At 47.6% G+C, this 21042-nt stretch overlaps 10 protein-coding genes across 10 annotated transcripts; 7 read left to right on the top strand and 3 right to left on the bottom strand.

Annotated features, from left to right (window-relative positions):
- Positions 1-598: 598 nt before the first annotated feature.
- B0J16DRAFT_357939 (uncharacterized protein) lies at positions 599-1572 on the bottom strand (the record flags this gene model as incomplete). Its single annotated transcript, XM_046129564.1, has 3 exons — positions 599-822; positions 875-1447; positions 1497-1572. The coding sequence occupies 3 exons, from the start codon at positions 1570-1572 to the stop codon at positions 599-601; spliced, it is 873 nt and encodes a 290-aa protein (XP_045978771.1).
- A 585-nt stretch (positions 1573-2157) lies between these two features.
- B0J16DRAFT_323891 (uncharacterized protein) lies at positions 2158-2463 on the top strand (the record flags this gene model as incomplete). The annotated part of the gene is made up of 1 exon (XM_046125796.1): positions 2158-2463. The coding sequence occupies one exon, from the start codon at positions 2158-2160 to the stop codon at positions 2461-2463; it is 306 nt and encodes a 101-aa protein (XP_045978770.1).
- A 198-nt stretch (positions 2464-2661) lies between these two features.
- On the top strand, positions 2662-3970 carry B0J16DRAFT_417937 (purine nucleoside permease). The gene is made up of 3 exons (XM_046133721.1): positions 2662-2803; positions 2851-2998; positions 3047-3970. Exons 1-3 carry the CDS (start codon positions 2729-2731, stop codon positions 3925-3927), a joined length of 1104 nt encoding a protein of 367 aa, XP_045978769.1. The 5' UTR covers positions 2662-2728; the 3' UTR covers positions 3928-3970.
- A 362-nt stretch (positions 3971-4332) lies between these two features.
- B0J16DRAFT_417936 (uncharacterized protein) lies at positions 4333-6239 on the top strand (the record flags this gene model as incomplete). Its single annotated transcript, XM_046133720.1, has 2 exons — positions 4333-6169; positions 6217-6239. Coding segments are annotated over 2 exons (1860 nt in total), but the record flags the coding sequence as incomplete, so codon positions are not given.
- Positions 6240-6247: 8 nt separating this feature from the next.
- On the bottom strand, positions 6248-7755 carry B0J16DRAFT_375288 (uncharacterized protein). Its single transcript, XM_046130681.1, has 4 exons — positions 7432-7755; positions 7014-7378; positions 6314-6959; positions 6248-6254 (listed from the first exon to the last, which is right to left on the bottom strand). Exons 1-3 carry the CDS (start codon positions 7674-7676, stop codon positions 6697-6699), a joined length of 873 nt encoding a protein of 290 aa, XP_045978767.1. The 5' UTR covers positions 7677-7755; the 3' UTR covers positions 6248-6254; positions 6314-6696.
- A 2836-nt stretch (positions 7756-10591) lies between these two features.
- On the top strand, positions 10592-11980 carry B0J16DRAFT_404099 (peptidase S8/S53 domain-containing protein). The gene is made up of 2 exons (XM_046132766.1): positions 10592-11292; positions 11357-11980. Exons 1-2 carry the CDS (start codon positions 10654-10656, stop codon positions 11954-11956), a joined length of 1239 nt encoding a protein of 412 aa, XP_045978766.1. The 5' UTR covers positions 10592-10653; the 3' UTR covers positions 11957-11980.
- A 2823-nt stretch (positions 11981-14803) lies between these two features.
- B0J16DRAFT_417933 (uncharacterized protein) lies at positions 14804-15675 on the top strand (the record flags this gene model as incomplete). Its single annotated transcript, XM_046133719.1, has 3 exons — positions 14804-14830; positions 14892-15190; positions 15252-15675. 3 exons carry the CDS (start codon positions 14804-14806, stop codon positions 15673-15675), a joined length of 750 nt encoding a protein of 249 aa, XP_045978765.1.
- Positions 15676-16272: 597 nt separating this feature from the next.
- B0J16DRAFT_348603 (uncharacterized protein) lies at positions 16273-17310 on the top strand. Its single transcript, XM_046128764.1, has one exon. The coding sequence runs from the start codon at positions 16331-16333 to the stop codon at positions 17228-17230; it is 900 nt and encodes a 299-aa protein (XP_045978764.1). The 5' UTR covers positions 16273-16330; the 3' UTR covers positions 17231-17310.
- A 508-nt stretch (positions 17311-17818) lies between these two features.
- B0J16DRAFT_388243 (uncharacterized protein) lies at positions 17819-19116 on the top strand (the record flags this gene model as incomplete). Its single annotated transcript, XM_046131733.1, has 5 exons — positions 17819-17858; positions 17915-18102; positions 18161-18470; positions 18528-18681; positions 18735-19116. The coding sequence occupies 5 exons, from the start codon at positions 17819-17821 to the stop codon at positions 19114-19116; spliced, it is 1074 nt and encodes a 357-aa protein (XP_045978763.1).
- B0J16DRAFT_348602 (uncharacterized protein) lies at positions 19096-20340 on the bottom strand. Its single transcript, XM_046128763.1, has 2 exons — positions 19957-20340; positions 19096-19895 (listed from the first exon to the last, which is right to left on the bottom strand). Exons 1-2 carry the CDS (start codon positions 20089-20091, stop codon positions 19161-19163), a joined length of 870 nt encoding a protein of 289 aa, XP_045978762.1. The 5' UTR covers positions 20092-20340; the 3' UTR covers positions 19096-19160.
- Positions 20341-21042: the final 702 nt, after the last annotated feature.

Below are 21042 nucleotides of genomic sequence, written 5' to 3'. Positions count from 1 at the left end.
CAGGCAAAGGCGCATTACTCAAGGCAACAGCTGCGTGGCTTGGAAATGCTCTCGGACTAGCTGCATCGCCAGCCTACCTTTCCCCGGAGCCTCAGGAAAAGCATATCCGCCAAGAGCATGGGTGACAAAAGTAGAGAATCACTTGGCATGGTTTTGACCGGGGTTTCGTGCTGACTATTATTGATACCCTGTTCTGGTACCGCAAGTATAGCTCACCGTTGACCGCTCTGCTTATGCATAAGGCATGTTCCAGGCCTGTGACATCCATAGTTCTGTATCTTGCTCCTATCATTACATATCCACAAGTCCTGCATGTATAGTCTGGGACTTTGGTCGCCAGCCTAATTCCTATCTCTTTAACCACTACCAATCGCCTAGCTAACCGGTCACATGATAGATGAAAATAAATGCCTTCTATTCCCAGATCATTCTTTATACGGTTAGTAATTGATACAAAGCGCGGCATTCACGACCTCGGTGATCATCGTTTTGGGACTGGCGGAGAAACTCGCTTCGTTACAAGATACCGATAGGGCCATAGGTGTCATGTTCAAGATTGATCCAAATACCATGCCATACTCTATAGTAGTCCTTCTCTCTAGTTTGTAGTAGGGAAGTTGTTCAAGCGACCGCCATCAACGACTATCACTGTGCCATTGCAATATCCACCCGCCCTCGAAGCAAGGTAGAGGAATGTTCCTGACATATCCTTCTCATCTCCCATCCTTCGAAGTGGTGAAATCGTTGCCGGGATTTGACCAGGTTGTCCTGACTCGTCAGAGTACATCTTGACGATTGGCTCTGACATCTCGCTGGGGAATACTGGAATATGTTAGAATCATGCCTAGGTACGTAGTGAGAACTTGGTACTTACATCCTGGGCAGATACAGTTGGCGCGGATGTTCCACTGAGGGAGAGCAACTGCAAGCTGCTTGGCCGCATGGACAGCACCAGCCTTAGACTGTCCATAGGCCCAACCACCAGGAGCCTTCTTGTTGAACGCAGCAATGGAGCTAGTAACAATGATTTGCGAAGTCTGGTCAACATTGCCCTTCTCATTACCCTTCTTCAACAGTCCAAGGAAAGCCATGCTGGTATACCAGACAGAAGCAGTGTTAATAGCGAACGTGTTGACATATTCGTTAAAATCAGTCTCAAAGTTGGACTTTGCCCACTCTTCCATGGTAGTCTCGGGAGTCACGGGCTTGACCTGAGGTCCCCCGATACCAGAGTTGCAGACGAGGAGGTTGATGTATCCAGCATCCTTCTCGATCTGCGACACGGCGTTTTGGAGATCGGATTTGGATGTGACGTCGCACTGGACTCCAATGACCTTGTCGCCCAATTGGCTGGTCACTTCATCCAACTTTTCCTTTCTTCGTCCTGCGATGTATACTTTTGCAGCACCGTTTTGGAGTAGAGCCTTGACGAACATGAGACCGATGCCTGTCAAGCGTCAGTGTTGGTTGCTCGCGTTACACGGCGTATGACTAACCAGTGGCACCGCCTGTTACGACCGCCACAAGGCCGTCGACGTTGAAGAGAGAGCCGGCGTTGAGTTCCGAAGCCATGATTATAATGAGGAGTTTAGAAGAAGAAGTCTTTGTCTGGATGTTGTTGGAAAGACGATTGGAATTGAGGCAATTCGCAATCTATTTATTGTCTGCCCCGCTTGTGATTTAATCAAGCTGTCATGTCTTCGCCATAGACAATGACAACCCAATCCAGTCGGCTCGGCTCGGCTAAGGGCCCGCTAAAATAGACCCCGCTGAGTCAAAGACGAAACCCTCCGGAGACCTGACTGCTCCAACGTCAGCGGGTCTCATTCTTTGAGCAATGGATGACCAATACTAAAGTCAATTGAGATGCTCAAGAGTTATTCTTTGCGAGCTACAGGATGTATCTGTGGTTTAGAAGAGTTGCACGAGCTGAAGGTAGTCGATGTAGAGGCTAAAAAATGGCTTGGGAGTACGCCTTGGCTGACAACTAGGCAGACAGCGAGATGTTATATAATATGTACAACTTTAATCCTGTTTAATCCTGCGTCTCTTTTTTGCTTCTCGAGAGGCGATCTTGTTCCGTGACTTGGTCTATCATCTCGTTGAAAGTGATCATCTGTCCATCCACGAAGAGAGCAGCCACTTCATCTCTACATCATGGCGCCTCGGGATGATAAAGCCGATCATACGGATTTTATTCGACTACATTGTGATGCAGCTCCGTTAGTTCCGGCTGACAATACCAACATTGACTCTTTCGCATTATTCGAAAGTATCTTACAAAGACCCAGCGGTGCCGAGCTAGCCGCCAACTCGGCAAGGCTTGCCGTATTAGCAAACGAGTTTCGGGATACACAGATGGCTATACGAAGACAACAGAGAAAAGAACAGATGAGGAAGGCAGTCATTGTGGGGTGTCCGGTTTTGCTTGTGATAGGCTTATGGTACTGGTTGTGGTCTTGATGCAGCATTTGGTGCGATTACAATATTATATCCGCTCGAAGTGGGAGCATACTTCCACAACTGACAGAATGGTACGATTTGGGAAATATCGTGGGCCTTGGCTGAGAGCCAAGATTTCAGATAAGACAAGTAGATTCTGTTGCGCTGATGGCGCCATATCTACCCCGCTTGAGATTAGATCGTGTCACTTGTCAAACTAATTGCCTCAATATTCCTTTCTACAATAACACATCAAATACACTAGAGTCGCAAGGAATTAGGAAATATGAGCGAATTGAAGTTGACTAATGGATCTTCGGATCAGCAGAAAATCACCCCCAAAGTCCTGCTGATTGCCATGGTACGTATCCCAATCTTCGAAACTCGCCATGGTCTAATTATCATCAGTTCTACGAAGAGTCAAGGAATTGGTTATCTCCTTCAAGTGCGATTCAGTTCCATCGTAAAATTAGCGTTCCAGGTCTTGCTCGAGGCTATGAGGATATACATGTGACTGAAAATGGCGATGTTGCACTCTTGGTTGTTGGCACCGCTCGTAAGACTCTCGTCCAACCAACAAAACCATTTAGCTAACAAATATCAGTGATCAATGCATCATTATCCATCAGTGCTCTCCTAACATCGCCACTCTTCGATCTCAAAAAGTCATACTTTATCTTGACCGGCATTGCAGGCGTTAACCCCAAGCGAGCAACCATCGGTTCTGTTGCGTTTGCGAGATTCGCAGTTCAAGTCGATACACAACTTGAATTCGACGCAAGAGAGGTTCCTTCAGAATGGGGCTCTGGATATGTCCCAATGGGAGCTGATAAGCCTGATCAGTTTCCTGGTATAGTCCATGGATCTGAGGTATTCGAGCTCAACACTACGCTGAGAGACTATGCCTTGTCTGTTGCGAAGAATGTTACCCTTGAAGATTCGCCGGTGGCTGCTGAGCATCGAGCTCTGTGGAAGAACTCACCTGATGGTGTTTTTGAGGCAGCTACGCAGAAGCCGAGTGTACTTGAAGGCGATGTCCTGTCTTCGAATACCTTTTGGCACGGCCATCGTATCTCTGAAGCCATGGAACGAGTAGCTAGAGTCTATACTGCAGGACAAGCTGAGTATACCATGACAGCACAGGAGGATAACGCATTGCTAGCTGGACTGTTGAACGCAGCGCTTCAAGGAAAAGTCGACTTTTCGAGGATCTTGCTGATTCGATCTGCTTCGAACTTTGATCGTGGTCATGAAGATAAGCCCCATCAACTTCCCTTTGTTATGGACAAGGGAGGTTTGGGTCCGTCTACTCGCAATTTATACCTTACGGGATTGAAGGTTATTGAGGGGATTTTGGGGGAATGGTCTTCTAGGTTTGAGGCTGGGATAGCTCCTCAGAATTATATCGGTGATATCTTTGGCTCACTTGGTGGGAAACCTGGATTTGGAGATAAGCATAATATTGATCAGATAAGATCACATTAAATTCCATTGAGGTTTTGCTAAGCATGAAGCCTGCAAAGCAACCCTTTTTTTTTTTTTTTTTTTTTCCAGCATTCAATGGACATGTTGGATGCATAAGTCACAGTGAAAGCGCTTACAGCTATGGTACTCCAATAGGATGCAGATTGGAGCAATAAATATCCTGGCTGTTTGGCTGACGAATGCGACCTCTCAACCAATTGATTCATCTGTTGTTTGACACAGCCACCAGTTATTATGACCTGGTATTTCCCATTTGGCACATCAGCATTTCAGCCTATGCAAAGGAGCCTTACAAGGCTTTAAGGCAGATTCGTAATCATCTATTACTTAGTGTCAACCCGCGATCGGATGAATGTCACCTTTTTCATCCTTCTTCCGCTTTCTCGCACATCACTTCGGGCAACCATGGACTCACTTTCTTCAAAATGCATCGAGGAAGCGAACTCGACTGACTGTTTGCTTCGCGCCATCATCAACTTTCTTCAAGATGCACAGAAGAAAAATGAAGCAGAGTTCGAGTGGGACCCTATCACATTTGGTTTTACCGTCTCTATCGCTTTGATAGCGGCTGGCTTTGCGTTGATCACGATAGTACAAGCAGTCCTTGCGGCCGGCCCAGGCCGTCGAAAGTCAAACTCGGAAGCCATTGGCAAGTGGGCCAAGTACACGAAAAGGAAGTGGCAATTTTGGGATGTTGGGTATCTTCATATCTCCAAGACTCCAATTCTCACCATTGAGAATGTATTGGCGTACCTCGAATCGAAGAACGACAATGCCGACAACACTGAGAAGGCATTAATCCCTCTGCCGGAAGTAGGTTCAAGCCACCGTTCGAAAGGCCTTGCAGCAAGCGCGGCTAAGTGGCTTGTATTTCTCGACGAGATTGGATTGTCACATTTGGAACTACCCGATGAAGCTCTCGAAACATGGTTGGCTGATTATCTTCCTGGTGATCTTCTAGCTGTGCCTGCTTTGATTGAGGTGAAGTTCGTTTACATCTTCATGAGCCTTTTCTGCAAGCCTTTCCGGATCCTTGGGATAGACGTGAAATATCCAGTACTCATGGATAATGATTTCCAATTTGAAGTTCGCCAGCATCCGACATTAGGCTCAATCGCTACTTTCTCAAAATACCACCAGGGCTCTCAAAGGACTTGGAGAGGCAGAATCACGCCAGAAAGGCTATCTCTTGTCGACGAGCAAGCCCGGGGTCTCGTGCCCGTCACGACGACCCCTACGAGAATGGATGGGGATTCAGCCAAGAAAGTAGGCATGCAGCGTGGGGTGTTGATCGATCATTTGGACACTGCAGTCGGTGACCACATTGACTTTTCCTATCAAACAGATACGCCCTGGTTCGCACTTCGCGGGCACTGGTGTTTCTGCACATTTGAGGAAACCGCTCACAAACATGGTCAATGGCGCAATCGTGCCCATGCTCCTTTTTCACCAAGCTCAACAACTTTGTTTGCTTTGATGTTTGCGGATATTCCAAAAGCTATACCAGAAATCTTTCCTCGTGGTAAACTCGATTTCGAAGGCATTTTTGAGGCTCTCTCTATTAGTGCCAATATCTTCTCTGGGGATAAGCTAGAACCAGATAACGCCATGGCAGAGAACGACCATCTCCTAGGTCTAGTGTTTTCATCCAGCAGATACAGGTACGGAGACTGTCCCCTTAGACACTCTTTAAGAAGACCTCACGGTAGATCAGCATGTCGCTGTCAGCAGATTGTCAGGGAGTGCAAGGCAATATTCCAAAGCTGTGACACGACTGGGGGTGGGACTCTTGGCATTGCTGCCGATGAGCTCTTTCAGTTTCGAAACGACGCGATTGGTATGCTTGTGGTAGTGGAGTCTTGGCTAAGGCACCAATCGTCACCACAAGAAGTTCGTTGCACAAAATTCAATCTTTCCAGTGAAACTATTCAACTACAGCACATCGCAAAGTTTCTCGGATCTAATAAGCGATCATCTTTAGGGTTGAGTCTCTTTGACTTCCTGCAATGGTATCGTGACTATATAGAATCAGAAACGGATGAAGTGTTTATGTGGAAAATACGAAGCGAAGTCGAGGATGATCCGGAAGAGTTCCGGCAACTCCTTAGAGCTTTAGCAAAGTCAAGTGGAGTGGACGAAACCCTTATCGAAGACCTGAAGAAAGACCCAAGTTTAGGTGGGTTGATACCAACGAATGCTGTATGGCCAAAAGAGCCTTGCAATAAACGAGAAGTATCTCTAGGTGAGATATCTCTTAACTACCACGTGGCAAAGTATTAACAGGAGTAGACCTCAGACTTTTCAAGTTTGCCGATGTTAACATAAATGTAAGTAGAAAACAGAAGCTTCAGGGACTTTATTTGGTTGTTAATCTTTACGGGCACAGATCGATGTAGAGGTTTTGCTGAACCAGCCTGTACATGACGTTGTCACCCAACCAGAAAATTGCCGCATTAGACGAGTCTTAGGATGGAGAGTGCTGTTTCTCACTATAATATATATGACAGCCTTTGACAACACGGATATGCTGGATTCTGGGAGTTGGAACCAGATTTTACCAATGTTATAGAAAGATTACAAAGAGTATGTATTTCGATTATTCCAAGACCAGTCCCGGTCTTCACATGCTCAAGCGGTCTTAAATCTCCTGAGAGAAATCGGATCACTTCACTAAGTCCACGCTTTGCCTGTTCGCCCCTCCTTAGACTGTCCCGACAGAATTTCCTGCGCAGGATTTTCCAATCTCCCATCTTAACGTTGACACAGCTCTTAATACAAAACCTTGTATGCTACAGCCCCAAGACCAACTGTAACAGTAGTCACAATTGTCAAGCCAGGCAGGGCACTCCACAAGTATCGCTTGCTGGTTTCAGCTACTCGATCATCCCAACCAGTAGCTTTGTTGACATGAGGGAATGGTTCATCGGGGATAGGCTTATTCAAGAACCTGCACAGCGGTTCCCAGCCATCGTTAACAGTCCACTCAAGGAGTCTCTCTCTAGGAACCAGCCCACGGATCATGTTGCAGTGTTCTAGTCGAGATTTTAGCAACTCATCGGCGTTTCAAGGGAATTCTCTCGTCTTACCTTTGTAGACCCATTTTCCATTTCTCTCTATTCCAGTATTAATGTCGCCGTCCAAGGCCCGGAACAGACCAGGCCACATGAAACGCCTATAGACATGCCATACCCAAAACAGCTCCTTGCCAAGGCATGAAAGGACCCAGACGGGCCAGCTATTCCAGACACTGAGTAAAGTCTTGATAGCGCTGTCATGCCACGCATCCAGGTCTTTGCGGTGATTAAGGACAACCTTGGCATCGGGATACGCGGCAATGAGTTCAGCCGCAAAGACGGAAGCTGCGGCATCTGTTACAGCGGTGCAATGTCCGAGAACCTCGTCAAAGTCTTCCTTGGTAATGTTCGTATTTCCATCAACGGTACCGAACCATCTGAGAAGGACCGTCAACCGAGATGTCAGACCCATGTTGGACCGATGACTTACTTCTTTCGGCACAGGCGAACCCACTCTGACGCAGCAGGGGGGTTCTCATAAACGATATCCCATCCATGATAAGTATGATCATATCCAAGTTTCAGAAGGGCCGTTTGAAGAGACTCGGTTCCAGACCTCGGCGGTCCCACACACAAAACCTGCATGGGTTTGGTGCGCTTGCGTGGGGGAGGCTCTGGGACAGCATAGACATAGTTCTCGAGGAACTTCCAATACCAACTATTAAGGGACGGCATTTTACCAAATTATTTCGTGCGGTGTGATATTGCGCAATGTCTCTGCGGATTGTTCGGTGAATATGTAAGTCGAGATAACTCCATGACGTACAAGTTGATATGTTCGTGTCAGCAGGTTTTTTTTTGGAAAGCCAAGGGTACTTAGCAGCGTCATTTGCTGACAGCTGAGTAAGATGCTACCCTACATCGACAGATCAGCCAGCTTTGACACTGAAATCTGGGGTAAAATCGTATTGCGCCGCATGAAGCTGCTTTAGTAAGTCGCCGAGAGGAAGAAGGAAAATCCGAGAATCTGTTTATTGCTTAGTGTGTCTTTGTAAGTTACGAAACATGCGTTAGAAAAGGCTGTCGAGATTTTGTGTCTTGGTGGAGTTCATGCAATTTTCATCATAATGGATAGTTTTGGAACACGAGCAAAACACAAGCAAAACACAAGCAATCAATTAAAATCGAACAACAAATACCAGTTTGAGTCACAAACACTACAGTTCAGCGCTACAAGGCTCTTAGATTACAGGGAAAGAAACCAGCGATTTTAGAACAGACCGTCTTAGGACTCAAACGAGCCTCAATGTTTTCAAAGCACCACATCAATCAACTTTTACACAGGTTCATGGCTCTCCGTCTTGTTTTGAGTCACAAGAGGGAAAGACCAAGAGATAGAATTTTGGTTCCAGCAGAAAATGGTTTGAGCTACGATTCGTTAACGCTGCACATTTCAAGTCATCAAAATAGATCTATTCAACTCCTCTCGTATAAAAGACTTCATTCTCAACCATCGAACGATACACCGGAGATACAAAAATAATGCGTCAGATAATGATAAATTACCCTAGAGGTTTACCCCGCAATCTATCTCCTCGAATACCCAAGTAAGCAGAGTTGCACGCACATGGCAAACCTCCTGCCTAAAGTGGCATTGCTATATCCTCTTCCGATAACCCGTCAAGGCAGCTCACAGTATACCAGTAAGCCACCAAACCAATTCTATAGAGCGAACATATCACTTATCGCAATATTGAAGACGTTCAGTGCATATACGAACTAATCGTCTGTACTATTACAAGTAAGGAAAGTGTTTTGTAGACTACCACCCTTTATCGAGCAGATTGCGAGGATAGTTGCCAAGAGAGTAACTGTCACTGCAACACAACCACTATGTCTCACCAGCCTCACAGTAACCTCAGCGGCAACTATACGAGACTCTTGGTGCTTAATTTAGGAAGGTGGCCTAGCAAGAAGCAGTCAGCAGTCAGCAGTCAGACCTCAGCTGCCTAGGCTCAGGAACTGTGTAGGATTGCAGTTCCCCTATGCAGGTCCCAGTGTCTTGGATGTCACACCAAGAACTCACGAGACATTGTTTATATCAACTTCAATAATACAGGCTTCACATCTCGACAGACAGGGAGATGAATTTCGTCATCGGTGATGGAGACATTTCAGACCCTAGACATGCCTTTCAAAGTGGAGACGGGTATCGCGAGCAAGGGTTGGACATCAAGATCAAAAAGACCTGCAGACAAATGAGAGATAAAATGAGACATCTGAGTCATTCACCAGCTATACTGAACGGTAGTCTTGGCATTAATAGACTACACGAAGTGATCTACAGCACCATCGAAAACGAAGCTATCACTAGCGGTCAAAGCGTAGGAGCTTTAATGACCATCCTCCCATTTCATTAGTGAGTGCCGGGCCGACGATCGCATCTTAGGTACCCGCATTCGTGGCTTGATTGAGAAGCTCGCTAGAAAGAGTGAGACATGACCTGTACATAAGGCAGGCCTGCATTTGCTTATCTAGCCAGTACTCCAATTTAACGGGTTTAACAGCATTTCATCGTCCGAAAGGCGCACAAAGTGGTCGACATCGCAAACAATTGGCCATTAATCCCAGATGCCGAGATAGCGATCAAGCGTCTTGTCATGATTCGCGGAACCTCAGCCTTACCCCTGTCAGACTGCACAACGCTAGACAAGGGATGGCGCATGCATAAACTAAGCATACTGCTAGTTCAAACATAAGAACCTTAGCATATTCCCGTATTGGAAATGCCCCCGAATCACGCGAGCACGTTAGGCTGAGCACTCAACCCAAAGGATCAGGGGTCGCAGTCTTGGTCTTGCTATTCAACTGTCGATCAATTCATCCCATCACTATGTCCCTTACCTGGATCGGCAGTCTGCTTACCATACATGGGGGAACGTCCCGCACGAGGGAGGCGGGCCACCTTTCCTCTTATGTCCAACTGCTCCGAGAAAGATAGCGGTGATGCAGAGAGATAGCGGGGGACGCCGAGGCTCCGATACTCGGATTACTCGCGAAGCTCACTCGGAGAAATGGCAACGGGAAGGATTAGACAGACCAGACGTGAGAAGGTGCGATGACAACATGTTCACCCCGCCTCTCAATCTATCCTAATCTGAACACACAGATCAAGCCCTGTATTCAGCCGTTTTTAACCCCTGAAGATGGACAGATCTAAACGAAGATCACCTATTTTTGTTTCGACAATCACCCAAAGCAAAGTTTAATCTATCTTTACGTTACGCCACGCCGATAAGCATGAGCCTCACCCATCCAATGTAAGCGCCGGTAGATGACCGTGGGGTAAAGAGGGTCCCCGGCCAAGATATTTGGAGGCTAACTTCAGACAAGTCGGACTTGGCACAGGCACTTTTGCTCAATACTATACATACAGTTCATTATCACTTTCCTTACTCGGACAGCTCGGCCGCCGTGACGGTTTAGGAAGCTGAATGGCCTCCAATAACCAGGTCTCCAACTCAATCGCTATCACGCAAGCAACAACGTTGATGATAGCAATGATTGGACCTGATTGCGTTATCCATCAAGTCGACTAAGATATCTTGACTCGTTGTATAAATACACTCGACTATCACCACAATGTTGGAGTTTACTATCCTCATCCACTACAGCCTCTTCTCCTCTTGTCTCTCACTGTTCAATCTTCACAATGACTAGCTTCCGCCGTATCGCTCTTGGCCTTGCAGCTCTGCTGCCCGCAGTCCTCGCCGCTCCCACCGAGAAGCGACAGGAGCTCACTGCCGCGCCTGACAAGTACATCATCACCCTCAAGCCCGAGGCTGCTGAGGCCAAGGTCGAGGCTCACATGGCCTGGGTCAGCGACGTCCACCGCCGCAGCCTCAGCAAGCGCGACACCTCCGGTGTTGAGAAGAAGTTCAACATCAGCAACTGGGCCGCCTACTCTGGCGAGTTTGACGACGCTACCATTGATGAGATCAAGAAGAGCCCTGAGGTCGCTTTCGTTGAGCCTGACTACACTGTCACCCTCGACTTCAAGGTTGAGCCTCTCTCTGACCGTGCTCTGACCACTCAGAGCAACGCTCCCTGGGGTCTTGCTGCCATCTCCCGCCGAACTCCCGGTGGCACCACCTACACCTACGATACCACTGCCGGTGCCGGCTCTTACGGTTACGTCGTTGACTCTGGTATCAACGTCAACCACGCCGACTTTGGTGGCCGTGCTTCTCTCGGTTACAACGCTGTTGGTGGATCCCACACTGACACCCTCGGCCACGGTACCCACGTTGCTGGTACCATTGCTTCCAACACTTACGGTGTTGCCAAGCGTGTAAGTACAACCATACCCCACATGAACTACAACGTGATCTGAACTTTATCCTTACTATTCTTAGGCCAACGTCATCTCTGTCAAGGTCTTTGCCGGTGCTACTGGTTCCACCTCTACCATCCTCGCTGGTTTCAACTGGGCTGTCAACGACATCACCTCCAAGGGACGTGCTGGCCGCTCTGTCATCAACCTGTCTCTCGGTGGTCCCGCCTCTCAGACCTGGACCTCTGCCATCAACGCTGCCTACAGCCAAGGTGTCCTCTCCGTTGTTGCTGCCGGTAACGGTGATGACCTCGGTCGTCCTCTTCCCGTCTCTGGCCAGTCTCCTGCCAACGTTCCCAACGCTCTGACCGTTGCTGCCGCTGACTCCGCCTGGCGAACCGCCTCTTTCACCAACTACGGCGCCGGTGTCGACGTCTTCGGTCCTGGTGTCAACATTCTGTCCACCTGGTACACCTCCAACAGCGCCACCAACACCATCAGCGGTACCTCCATGGCTTGCCCTCACGTTGCCGGTCTTGCTCTCTACCTCCAGGTTCTTGAGGGTCTTTCCACCCCTGCTGCCGTTACCAACCGCATCAAGGCTCTTGCCACCACCGGCCGCATCACTGGCAGCCTCAGCGGCAGCCCCAACGCTTTTGCCTTCAACGGTGCTACCGCTTAAGCGAGTCTGAAGACTAAGAGGAGGAAACCTTGGATATATATAACAAGGAATATGTAAATATTACAATATATATGAATTCTGTTATTTAACTTCACGATTTGATTTCAATGTGCATGTTTTGGCTATGAAGTCTGACTTATGGTGATTTGATTGACAAAGGCTTTCATCAGGATCTATCGAAACCAGCCACATTAGCTCTCGCAGTATCCCACCAATTGTCAGAGCTACGGGAGGAAGATACATATGCTCAAAATTGTGGTCCAAGCTGACATCCTTTAGCTCACTACCTTAACAGGAAATCCAGCGGCACCACCAGGCGGGTACGTGTTTAGGGTATAACATTGCTGAGTCTTGCCAACAACACATCTTATTCCATCGAAAATCGTACCCCGCTGACAATTGAGTGGAGTGCTCGAGATACAGAGACCACAACTAGGCGTCAGATTCGGGGGACACTTCGGTGACTCAACCGATACACACGTTCCACCAATTCTATGGGTGTCCTTCGGACACTCTGGAGGAGATGCATCTACTGACACTCAGGACGGAGTCTGGACAATATGCCCGCTCTTCTAGGACACAGTGATCACCGTTGAAGATGGCCCCAGGAGTGGTGCAATAAGGAGTTTGCGAGAGAATGCACTTTGCATCGGAATAGGATCCATCCTGGCAGGTAGGCACGGCCTTGAACATGCAAAGATTGCCATTGAATTTGCCGTCGCTGGGATAAATCAGTCCGTTTTGCGGCTTTACCCAGCAGCGTCCGTCCTTGTAAGTGGTGCCAACCGGACAGTTAGCCTTGTTCTCAAATACACAAGTTCTCTGTTTGATCTTGTAATCAGTAGGGCATACAATGGTGTCCTCACAGACCTTTCCGTTGAAGAACACAGAAGCATAAGAGGGAGGGCTGTCAGATATGCAAGCAGAACCATCGTACTTCGACAAATTGGTTAATATTCGAGTGAGATGATTGCAAGTTTGATGAGTTTGTGCATTGCTCAGAGTGCAAACAAGCAATTTCTCTGTCAACAACATCTCTGCTGTCTAAACAATCTTCACATGAAGATATCCATTTTATTATGCTCAGATCCCATCAAGGTAAGTGTCGTCGCATTCCGACAATAGAGTGGCTCTAGTCGTCGATGCTGCCAATAAACTGTCACATGTAAAAGTGGCAACAATTGTTCGGCGGCCGCTTCAGTGATCCCTTCCATGATTTAAGAACAACCCTGGTCAGCTGAAAAAGTCTGCGTTGGCCATACTGGACTCGATCATTGCGAACTGCATCTTGAGTTGTGGACATGCAGCTACCTCGAACCGATGGTTTCCTTGCGTCCAATAGTAACCAATATTGTCAGTTGAATGTCATCTGCAGACATTAGAATATCGATCTGTTTTGAATATCATCGCCATCAACGGACGTTACTGGTTAGATGAAAGAGTACGGGTTTGGCCTGGGAAAGGCCTCAAGCCACTTGGGAGGTCGGCGGAACTTGGCCAAGAACAAATTGGTGATGGAATGCAGGAGAATACTGATACGTGTGTTGAAGGTGCATATGCTTAATCCCTTCTTCCAACTGATCTGTATTTACGTAGACTGTCTTGCTTCTGTACAAATGATATGATCCAAATCTCGATGAGGGGCAACTTTGTTAGAGGGGAGTCGGACCCTGCAACCATGAACTCCGAGCACACTTCCCTTGTTGATGGCGGAGGTTCCTATTATAGAAGTCGATGTCTTGATTGCGGTGGTTTACGTCGTTATAGCATCATTGTGGAATGCAATTAGATGCATGGATATCCAAGCGGTATGCATATGTTTCTCAGCTAGCCTGAATCTGATCTCGTTACTCTCTTGGGAGACTTGTACCCAGATGAGACAGATGCTTCAAAAGTTCCTCTCTTTATAGGGCAATAATGTCTCCTACATGGGACATGCGCATGATCGACATAGAGATCGACGTATGATCCTCAGCCGCTAGGAACGGGCCTTCGGGGCTGCCGTCACGCGGGGCATGGCTGAGACAACCCATATCTTCCTCGATTGATTGACGTGCAGAAGCGCCTCTTTCCTCCGAAACTGATCGCCTTGATCTTCACTTATGTTTGTTTCGACGTGGCCAATCGCATGGAGGGATCGTCAATGTGAGGGACCTGTTGGATGGTTCGGGCTTACTCTTGGTAATTCCGATCGCTCTTTTGGTTTCCCCTCGACCATCAGGGAGCGACATCAGTATACCCCTCATTCAGAGAGGCTGCATAAGCTTACAGGTGAATGACGTTCTGGAGAGATCTGTAGGCATCAGCTATGATAAACTGAACCAAGCACCGAGGTTTGGCGTCTACATCTGACCACTTCGTCGTTAGCATACTCTATGCAATGTTTCAACTGAAGACCTAATGGTTTCAATGCATATCCACAATGCTGACCATGCAATCCTTCTACGTTCCTCGACATGCCGACGCACCTGCATTCTTAGTATCTATACCATGCGAATGGCATTTCAGCTGGCCACATTCAACTCGGGCATGCCTCATCTGAAACATTGATGCAGGCATCCAAACTGGGTGCATTGATGGGAACAAACATGATTTGAAACTACTCACAGAGAGGGCCATTGGCTGGTTTCACTCGATGATGCAACAGTATTATGTCTACCTATCACCTATTGGCAACAATATCTTAAGGTCGATAATCATTTTAAATTCCAACTGAGAGGCTTTACCGTTACAGACTTGCATATAAAGACGTCCCAGCTCCCAGACTCATTTTTATCTTCATCTCAGTCACAAACTCAAACTACCACACAGAATATCCAAATATCTCAAAGCAAGACTACGCCCATCATGGTCCACTACATGTTCCTCACCCCCGTATGCTTTATACCCTGAAAGATATCATGGGAACTCCAAGCAATCTAACGTCTTTGTATAGCCCCACACGGTTGGTCTGAATTATCGATGGATGATGTTTGCGCCAGACGGTGAAACCATTGACAAATGGTGGCGCAATGTTTCTGAATCATCGCTGGCGAACCAAGTCAAACGGATTTCTCCGGACTTTTACAGCCTCACCGCTTTCGTAGGGGGACCAAACAATATGTTCGAGATACCTTGGAAGTTTGTCCCCTCAATGGATGCGGAAACATCATGGTTTCTGATCTCTGATTACAACAACAAGCTGGCCATGCCATATGTTCAACCTTCAAGGGTTGATGTTCGCAGCGGTGACTCGTGAGTTTCCATTTGAATAGCTTGTTAATCTTCATGAGATATACGCTCACATTCTTGAAAGGTACTACATCCGGTCAAAGTCACGACCAGACTACTTCTGGACTGTGGCACCGTACAGCTCTTATACACTGTTCGACGAGACCCACGACAAGTCTCTGGTCGATGAAAGGCAGCCGATGATCTGGGCCAGCGACAAGAGTCGAACTCGTTTCATCATCCACCTTGATGGCCAGGAGGGAACCGGCAACAGAGGAACTGTCATTATCAACAAGGATCCTATTACCTTGACCGCTGCTGTCGGAAACCACTCCCAGCACGTCAGCGTCAACAACCACAACATGCTAATCCTTGGTGGGGATAGCGGTCGTCTTTACTACGGTCAGCTCAAGAACAGATTCCTTGCTCAAAGCGGTAATCTCAACTATAGCGCTGCCATAGTCACTGAGAACACTGATGCTGGCGAGGAATGGGAGCTTGTCAAGTAAGCTCGCGCTAAAGTCCTGAGACTCGACTCAAATGCGCTTGCAGACGAGATCTAGGTACTCGTGCTTCTATGAATGGGTATATGGATATAAGGACATTTATTTAATCTTACGAGTTTCATCCTGGAGGTGGTGGATGTGGACAGTTTCTCCCATAGCACAAATATACACACTCATTAACGTCGTTGGACCAGTGAGACCACTCCACAGATCTCTTGGGTATTAGATCAACCATCATTCAAGAATAATACTATTCACTCCCATAGCTACTTCGTTGATTCTTTCTAGGGCAACGTATCAAGGAACGTGCTGATAAGAGAGACGAAACTTGCGGCTATCACTATTGGAGGACCTGGTGCTTTAGTGGGTGGCAGTGAGCACTAATGCACGTACTGTACAGTAACTCCAAGAATTGATTGGCTGGTAGCTCCAGACCACCTTTAGATCGGCAGTTACTGTACAGTAACACTTGTAACTTACGATGAAACGAAGTATGACGGACAAGCGATGGCTGGAGTCACGGGTTTGCTCGCTTACAATTCATGAGGACATGCATATATAATGAGTATCTCTTGATCCACGACTTGGAAGCATTCTGCATTTTGCACCAACACTTTCCTCGACACATTTACTTACTGGTCTATACAATTCCAACAAGATGTCTGTTGCACGCTCTGAACTCCGATTCCGTGCCCCGCCGTCAATGCAATTCAGCGACGGTTCAGCCAACTCCAAAACCGCACCCCCAAAACCTTCAAACCACAGCGACACGCCTGCTGAGAGAGCTGCAGCTCGCTTTGCGGTTACAGGCAATGCCATCATTACTGGTGGCGCTGGAGACATTGGTTCAGTCGCCTGCAGAGCCCTGCTCGAGCATGGCCTTCAAGGTCTAGCCATCTTTGACCTGCACCTTGATGCAGGCGAAAAGACCGTTACCAGGCTCCAAACCGAGTTTCCTGAAGCAAAGATCGAATTCTTCGTTGTCGATGTGACTGACCCCAAATCTGTCACTGAGTCCGTGACCAAGGCTGAGGAAGCTATTGGGCCGGTCAACATATGTCTCTGTTTCGCGGGCATCGCATTTGCTTCGCGCGCATTTGACATTACCCCTCAGCAATTCCAAACCATGCTTGACGTCAACATAACCGGTACTTTCCTCGTTACACAAGCCGTAGCACAGTCCATGACCGACCGAGGCACAGGTGGTTCGATCATTCTGATGGCGAGCATCTCGGGTCACATTGTCAATTTTCCCCAGCCACAAGTTCATTACAATGCTGCGAAGGCAGCTGTTCTGTCCATGAAGAGTTCTCTGGCTGCTGAATGGGCTGTTCATGGAATTCGGGTTAATACCATTAGTCCTGGTTATATGGATACAATTCTAAATGAAGGCGATGGGTTGGCTGAGCATAGAGAGATTTGGTCTAAGCGTACGCCTTTTGGACGTATGGGTAAGCCGGAGGAGCTCACAGGTGCTATTATACTCTTGGCTAGTAAGGCTGGTAGCTACATCACTGGTGCAGACATAGTCGTTGATGGAGGTATTAGTGCTCTGTAAACTTGGAACTGAAGGTAGCTCATATTTGATATTGATCTCTCATTACTCATCCCGCAGGGTGTCAGAAGAATTAAGCGCCATAAGCATAAGAGATAAAATAGTTTAGTCATCTTATGCCAGTTTAGATAGGCATTTAGGTTACTTTATTTCAGTAGTCTAAGCCTTAGAGCATAATTCTTCTGTTACCCATCTAGTCATCCTAAGATCTACGTAAGTGCCCGTGCAAATCCGAAGTCAACCGTGACAACGGGGCGATCTTCTCTACCACCTGTCCATGTCATCGATCACCCGTCTCTGACGATCCATTGCAACTGTACAGTTGCGTCGCTTGGCAAAAACGACGACTGTACAGTAGCAGTTTCAACTCGCAACTTGATTCGCGACAATCGCAAGGGTTGCCGGTTACTGTACAGTCCTTGCATTAGCGCATACTAGATGTACGTACCGTCTTATTCCTCCATCAGCTGAGTTAGGTTCTCTCGATGTGTTTTGCGTATAAAGATACGAGCTGCCCTCTCTCATATGCTTCTTTATCACCTCATCATCTCCTGCATACACAACTTCGATACACCGAAGTCATCCGTTACCATGGCTAGAACTACTTGGCTTGACAGACTTCAAAAACAAGGTACGTCTTCCTCAACACACACCTTCATCTAGCGCCTTCTAACACGGAGGCAACAGTCAAAATCGACATTGACTGTATGGACCCAGCAGAAGCAAGACGCTTCCTGCCATTCAAGCCGCATGATCAGACAAGCAACCAGCGTCTGGTATACGAGCAGATGATCTCTCCCGAAAACCGTGAGCTCTTCCTCCAAACAGTCAAGGAAGGCAAAGATGAAGGATGGGAGGTTATTCTCAACCGGATGGTATGTGTCGTCTATCAAATGAACCAACAGTTTACTTACCATATATCCCCATGTAAAGAACGCCCTTCTCTGCGCGAAGAACATCGACAACCTCCAAGGTCGTGTTCTTCTCCAAGTCTCAGCCAACCATGCCTACGACACCGAGAAGGTCGTGGCCCAAGCTCGCTCTTACGCTCACGAATTTGAGAAACTCGGCATTTCCAAGGACCGCATCTGTATCAAGATTCCATCGACTGGACCTGCACTCAACGCGAGTCCTATTCTTCTCAAGGAAGGTATTCGAACTTTGGGTACCTCCCTCTTCTCTGTCGTCCAGGCTATTGCAGCCAGCCAGGCGGGGACACTCTCGATTAGTCCTTACTACAATTGTGAGTCTTGTTGCAGAATGTGTTGATGTTCCAAGAATTTTCTAATCAACCTTGTAGTCCCGTGGTTTCACGCCGATCGCAAACAGTGGCCTGATGTTGAGGATCCTGCTCTTGAGCATCCCATGTCACCAAGGATTGTGCAGATTCAGCATGTCTACGGGCGACTCAGGGAGGAGACTGGTTGTGTTCAGCCGCTTCTAAAGCCTGCGAGGTTAGTGTACTCCAGTGGTGCTACATGACTGCGAACTAACTTTGGTGTTCCAGCTTCATATCACCCCGAGAGGTCATGGCTATGGCAGAATTCGGCTGTGATCATGTCACTGTTCCCGAAAACATCCTTCTGCAGCTATCCCTCCTCGACGCAGAAGAGAACCCACCACCAGGCATAGAGTCTCTGAATGAAGGCGTTGGGAAGGCCCAACGCGTCACCCATCTGGCCAAGACTGATCCTCTCGCGGGACCAGACTGGGATGGCAAGCTCCCTTCAACAGAAGTAGATTACCTGGCCAACAATGGTGCGGCTCTTGAGGAAGCTATCGCTGCTGATCCTGTCACAAAGAAGGGACTGTACGAAGCGCTCGAAGCGTTCAAGCAAAACGAGCTCCAAAGCCGAGATGCTATTGAGGAAGTTATGAAACAGTTCTAATTACAATAGTTAGGGTCGATAGTAGCATAACACAAACAAATTGACTATATACAATCCAGCATGCCTGGATTCTCAAACCCGCCCTGGTACCTTCCTAATGCCATATCCACGTCTACTTCGGTCATCCACGGAATTGGATCCAAGTTCGGTATCCCCTCTGTGTATGAATTTGGTATCAACAATGGTTCTGCCAGAAAGGTGTCGCCTGATATATATGCTTCTTCAGGAAGGGACATTTCATCTATTGGACCGAACCCTGCATCTAAGACCAATCCAGAATCTTGATTCGATAGCGTTGGAGGTGCAACAGGGTCAATGTCAGGCGTAAGACCATTTGATGAAGTCGTAAAGCTGGTCTGCTGAGGAGGCGCTGGACGAACATCGCTTGCTGGAATATCGCGTACTGCACCTGTTTGGATCTGAGTCTGGGGCTGAGACTGAGACTGAGACTGAGACTGTGAGGCCTTCTCAACCCATTTATCACCAAATCCGGCTGCAAAAGTTCCAAAAACCTGATTCTTGGTCTCCGCCAATTGCTTCATCGTTTCCGTTACTGGCTTTGCCTCCATGGGCACCACCCCTGGTCCATTCACCTGCGCACGTATTGCATTAATCTGAGCTACCAAGCGACGATTCTCAGAAAGTAACTCTTGCATATCGCGATCTGCTGCTAGGCATAGTTCTCGCTGTTGTCGCACGTGCTCGATGCTCTTATTCACGATGAGCACTTTTGTGAGTCGCCGTGCGGAGGCAATGTTGGGGAGCATGCGGGCTAGTTCCTACAGCAATCGCGCATTAGCCACATCTCAAATGTTGATGGGACAATGGTCAATGACTTACCAGGAAGTTCTCATTCATTTCTCCGCGACGCTGTTTCTCAATTGCCAAGTTCCGCGCCGTCACGTCGGGGGGCAAAGGCCGAGGTCGGCCCTTTCGCTTGGGTTTTTGTGATTTTGTGATTCCGGCATTAGACATTATTGCAGTTAGTATGGTATTAGAGCTGTCTCAACTGAACAAGGGTACAAGATGATGAAGATGCTTTGGAGTTGATGGTAACGCGTGGGAGGATCTCGTCTGACGTGTTACATTGACTTTCACAGCTTTGTCATCACCATTTCCGGCACTTCATTGGCCCAGTGAATGGGCGCTGTACAGCAACAAATCCTAAATGACGCAGCTGTGATAATGGGCTTGCTGATTGGGGTTGATATGTGTGGTTGAGAGCCTGGAAATCAGTTCTTAGATAATATGAATTCTCGTAATGCTCTTACTCGTTGTCGACACTCAGGTCAGCTAAAGTCGAGCAGCGACGATAAATCCCAATCACGGGAGCACCGGACACGTGGGCAATGAAGAAAGTTCAACCTGATTGCAGACACTTGAGCAGCTAAGAACCACATAGCATATTCTTGAGAAACGACTTTCCAGTATCATTGTCCATTGTTACTCTTGAATATGAGGTTTCTTCGGGTAGCCGAGGAGAGCCATATGTCGGACCTTGGCGTGTAGCAGAGACCGAAGAAGCATATTCAAATGAGCTATGTTTTCCTCGTCTCTGAATGATGCAAAGCTAATCAGACCCTCATTGAACTATCATTATCTTTCGCTTGCATTATCGCAGTCAGCGCTGATTAACCCTGATAACCCGACCGTAGTTTTTTGTTGAGAAATTACTATGCATCGCCAAGGCTCTTCAATTCCTACTTCGACTCTCAAATTGCATTTCCCTTCTTTCATGGCATTGCTTCACTCAACACACGATAAAGATTATGACTCCAAGTTGACGTAGAGGTATGCTACGATGCGCTGATTCGCAAAGAACCGCAGTTGAACGAGGCCGAGACCAGCTTCAGATACCAACATCATGCGAGACTCACAGTTCAGTGGCAGTGCTCTTGGCAATTCCAATACTTCTCCGGACGCCGC

This window comes from Fusarium flagelliforme (genome assembly GCF_020744385.1).
Source record: "Fusarium flagelliforme strain FIESC 12 MPI-CAGE-AA-0113 chromosome Unknown B0J16scaffold_7, whole genome shotgun sequence".
Lineage (NCBI taxonomy): Eukaryota > Fungi > Ascomycota > Sordariomycetes > Hypocreales > Nectriaceae > Fusarium > Fusarium flagelliforme.
The sequence above is the reverse complement of the archived record's forward strand: the minus strand, read 5'-3'. Positions and strand labels throughout refer to the sequence as shown.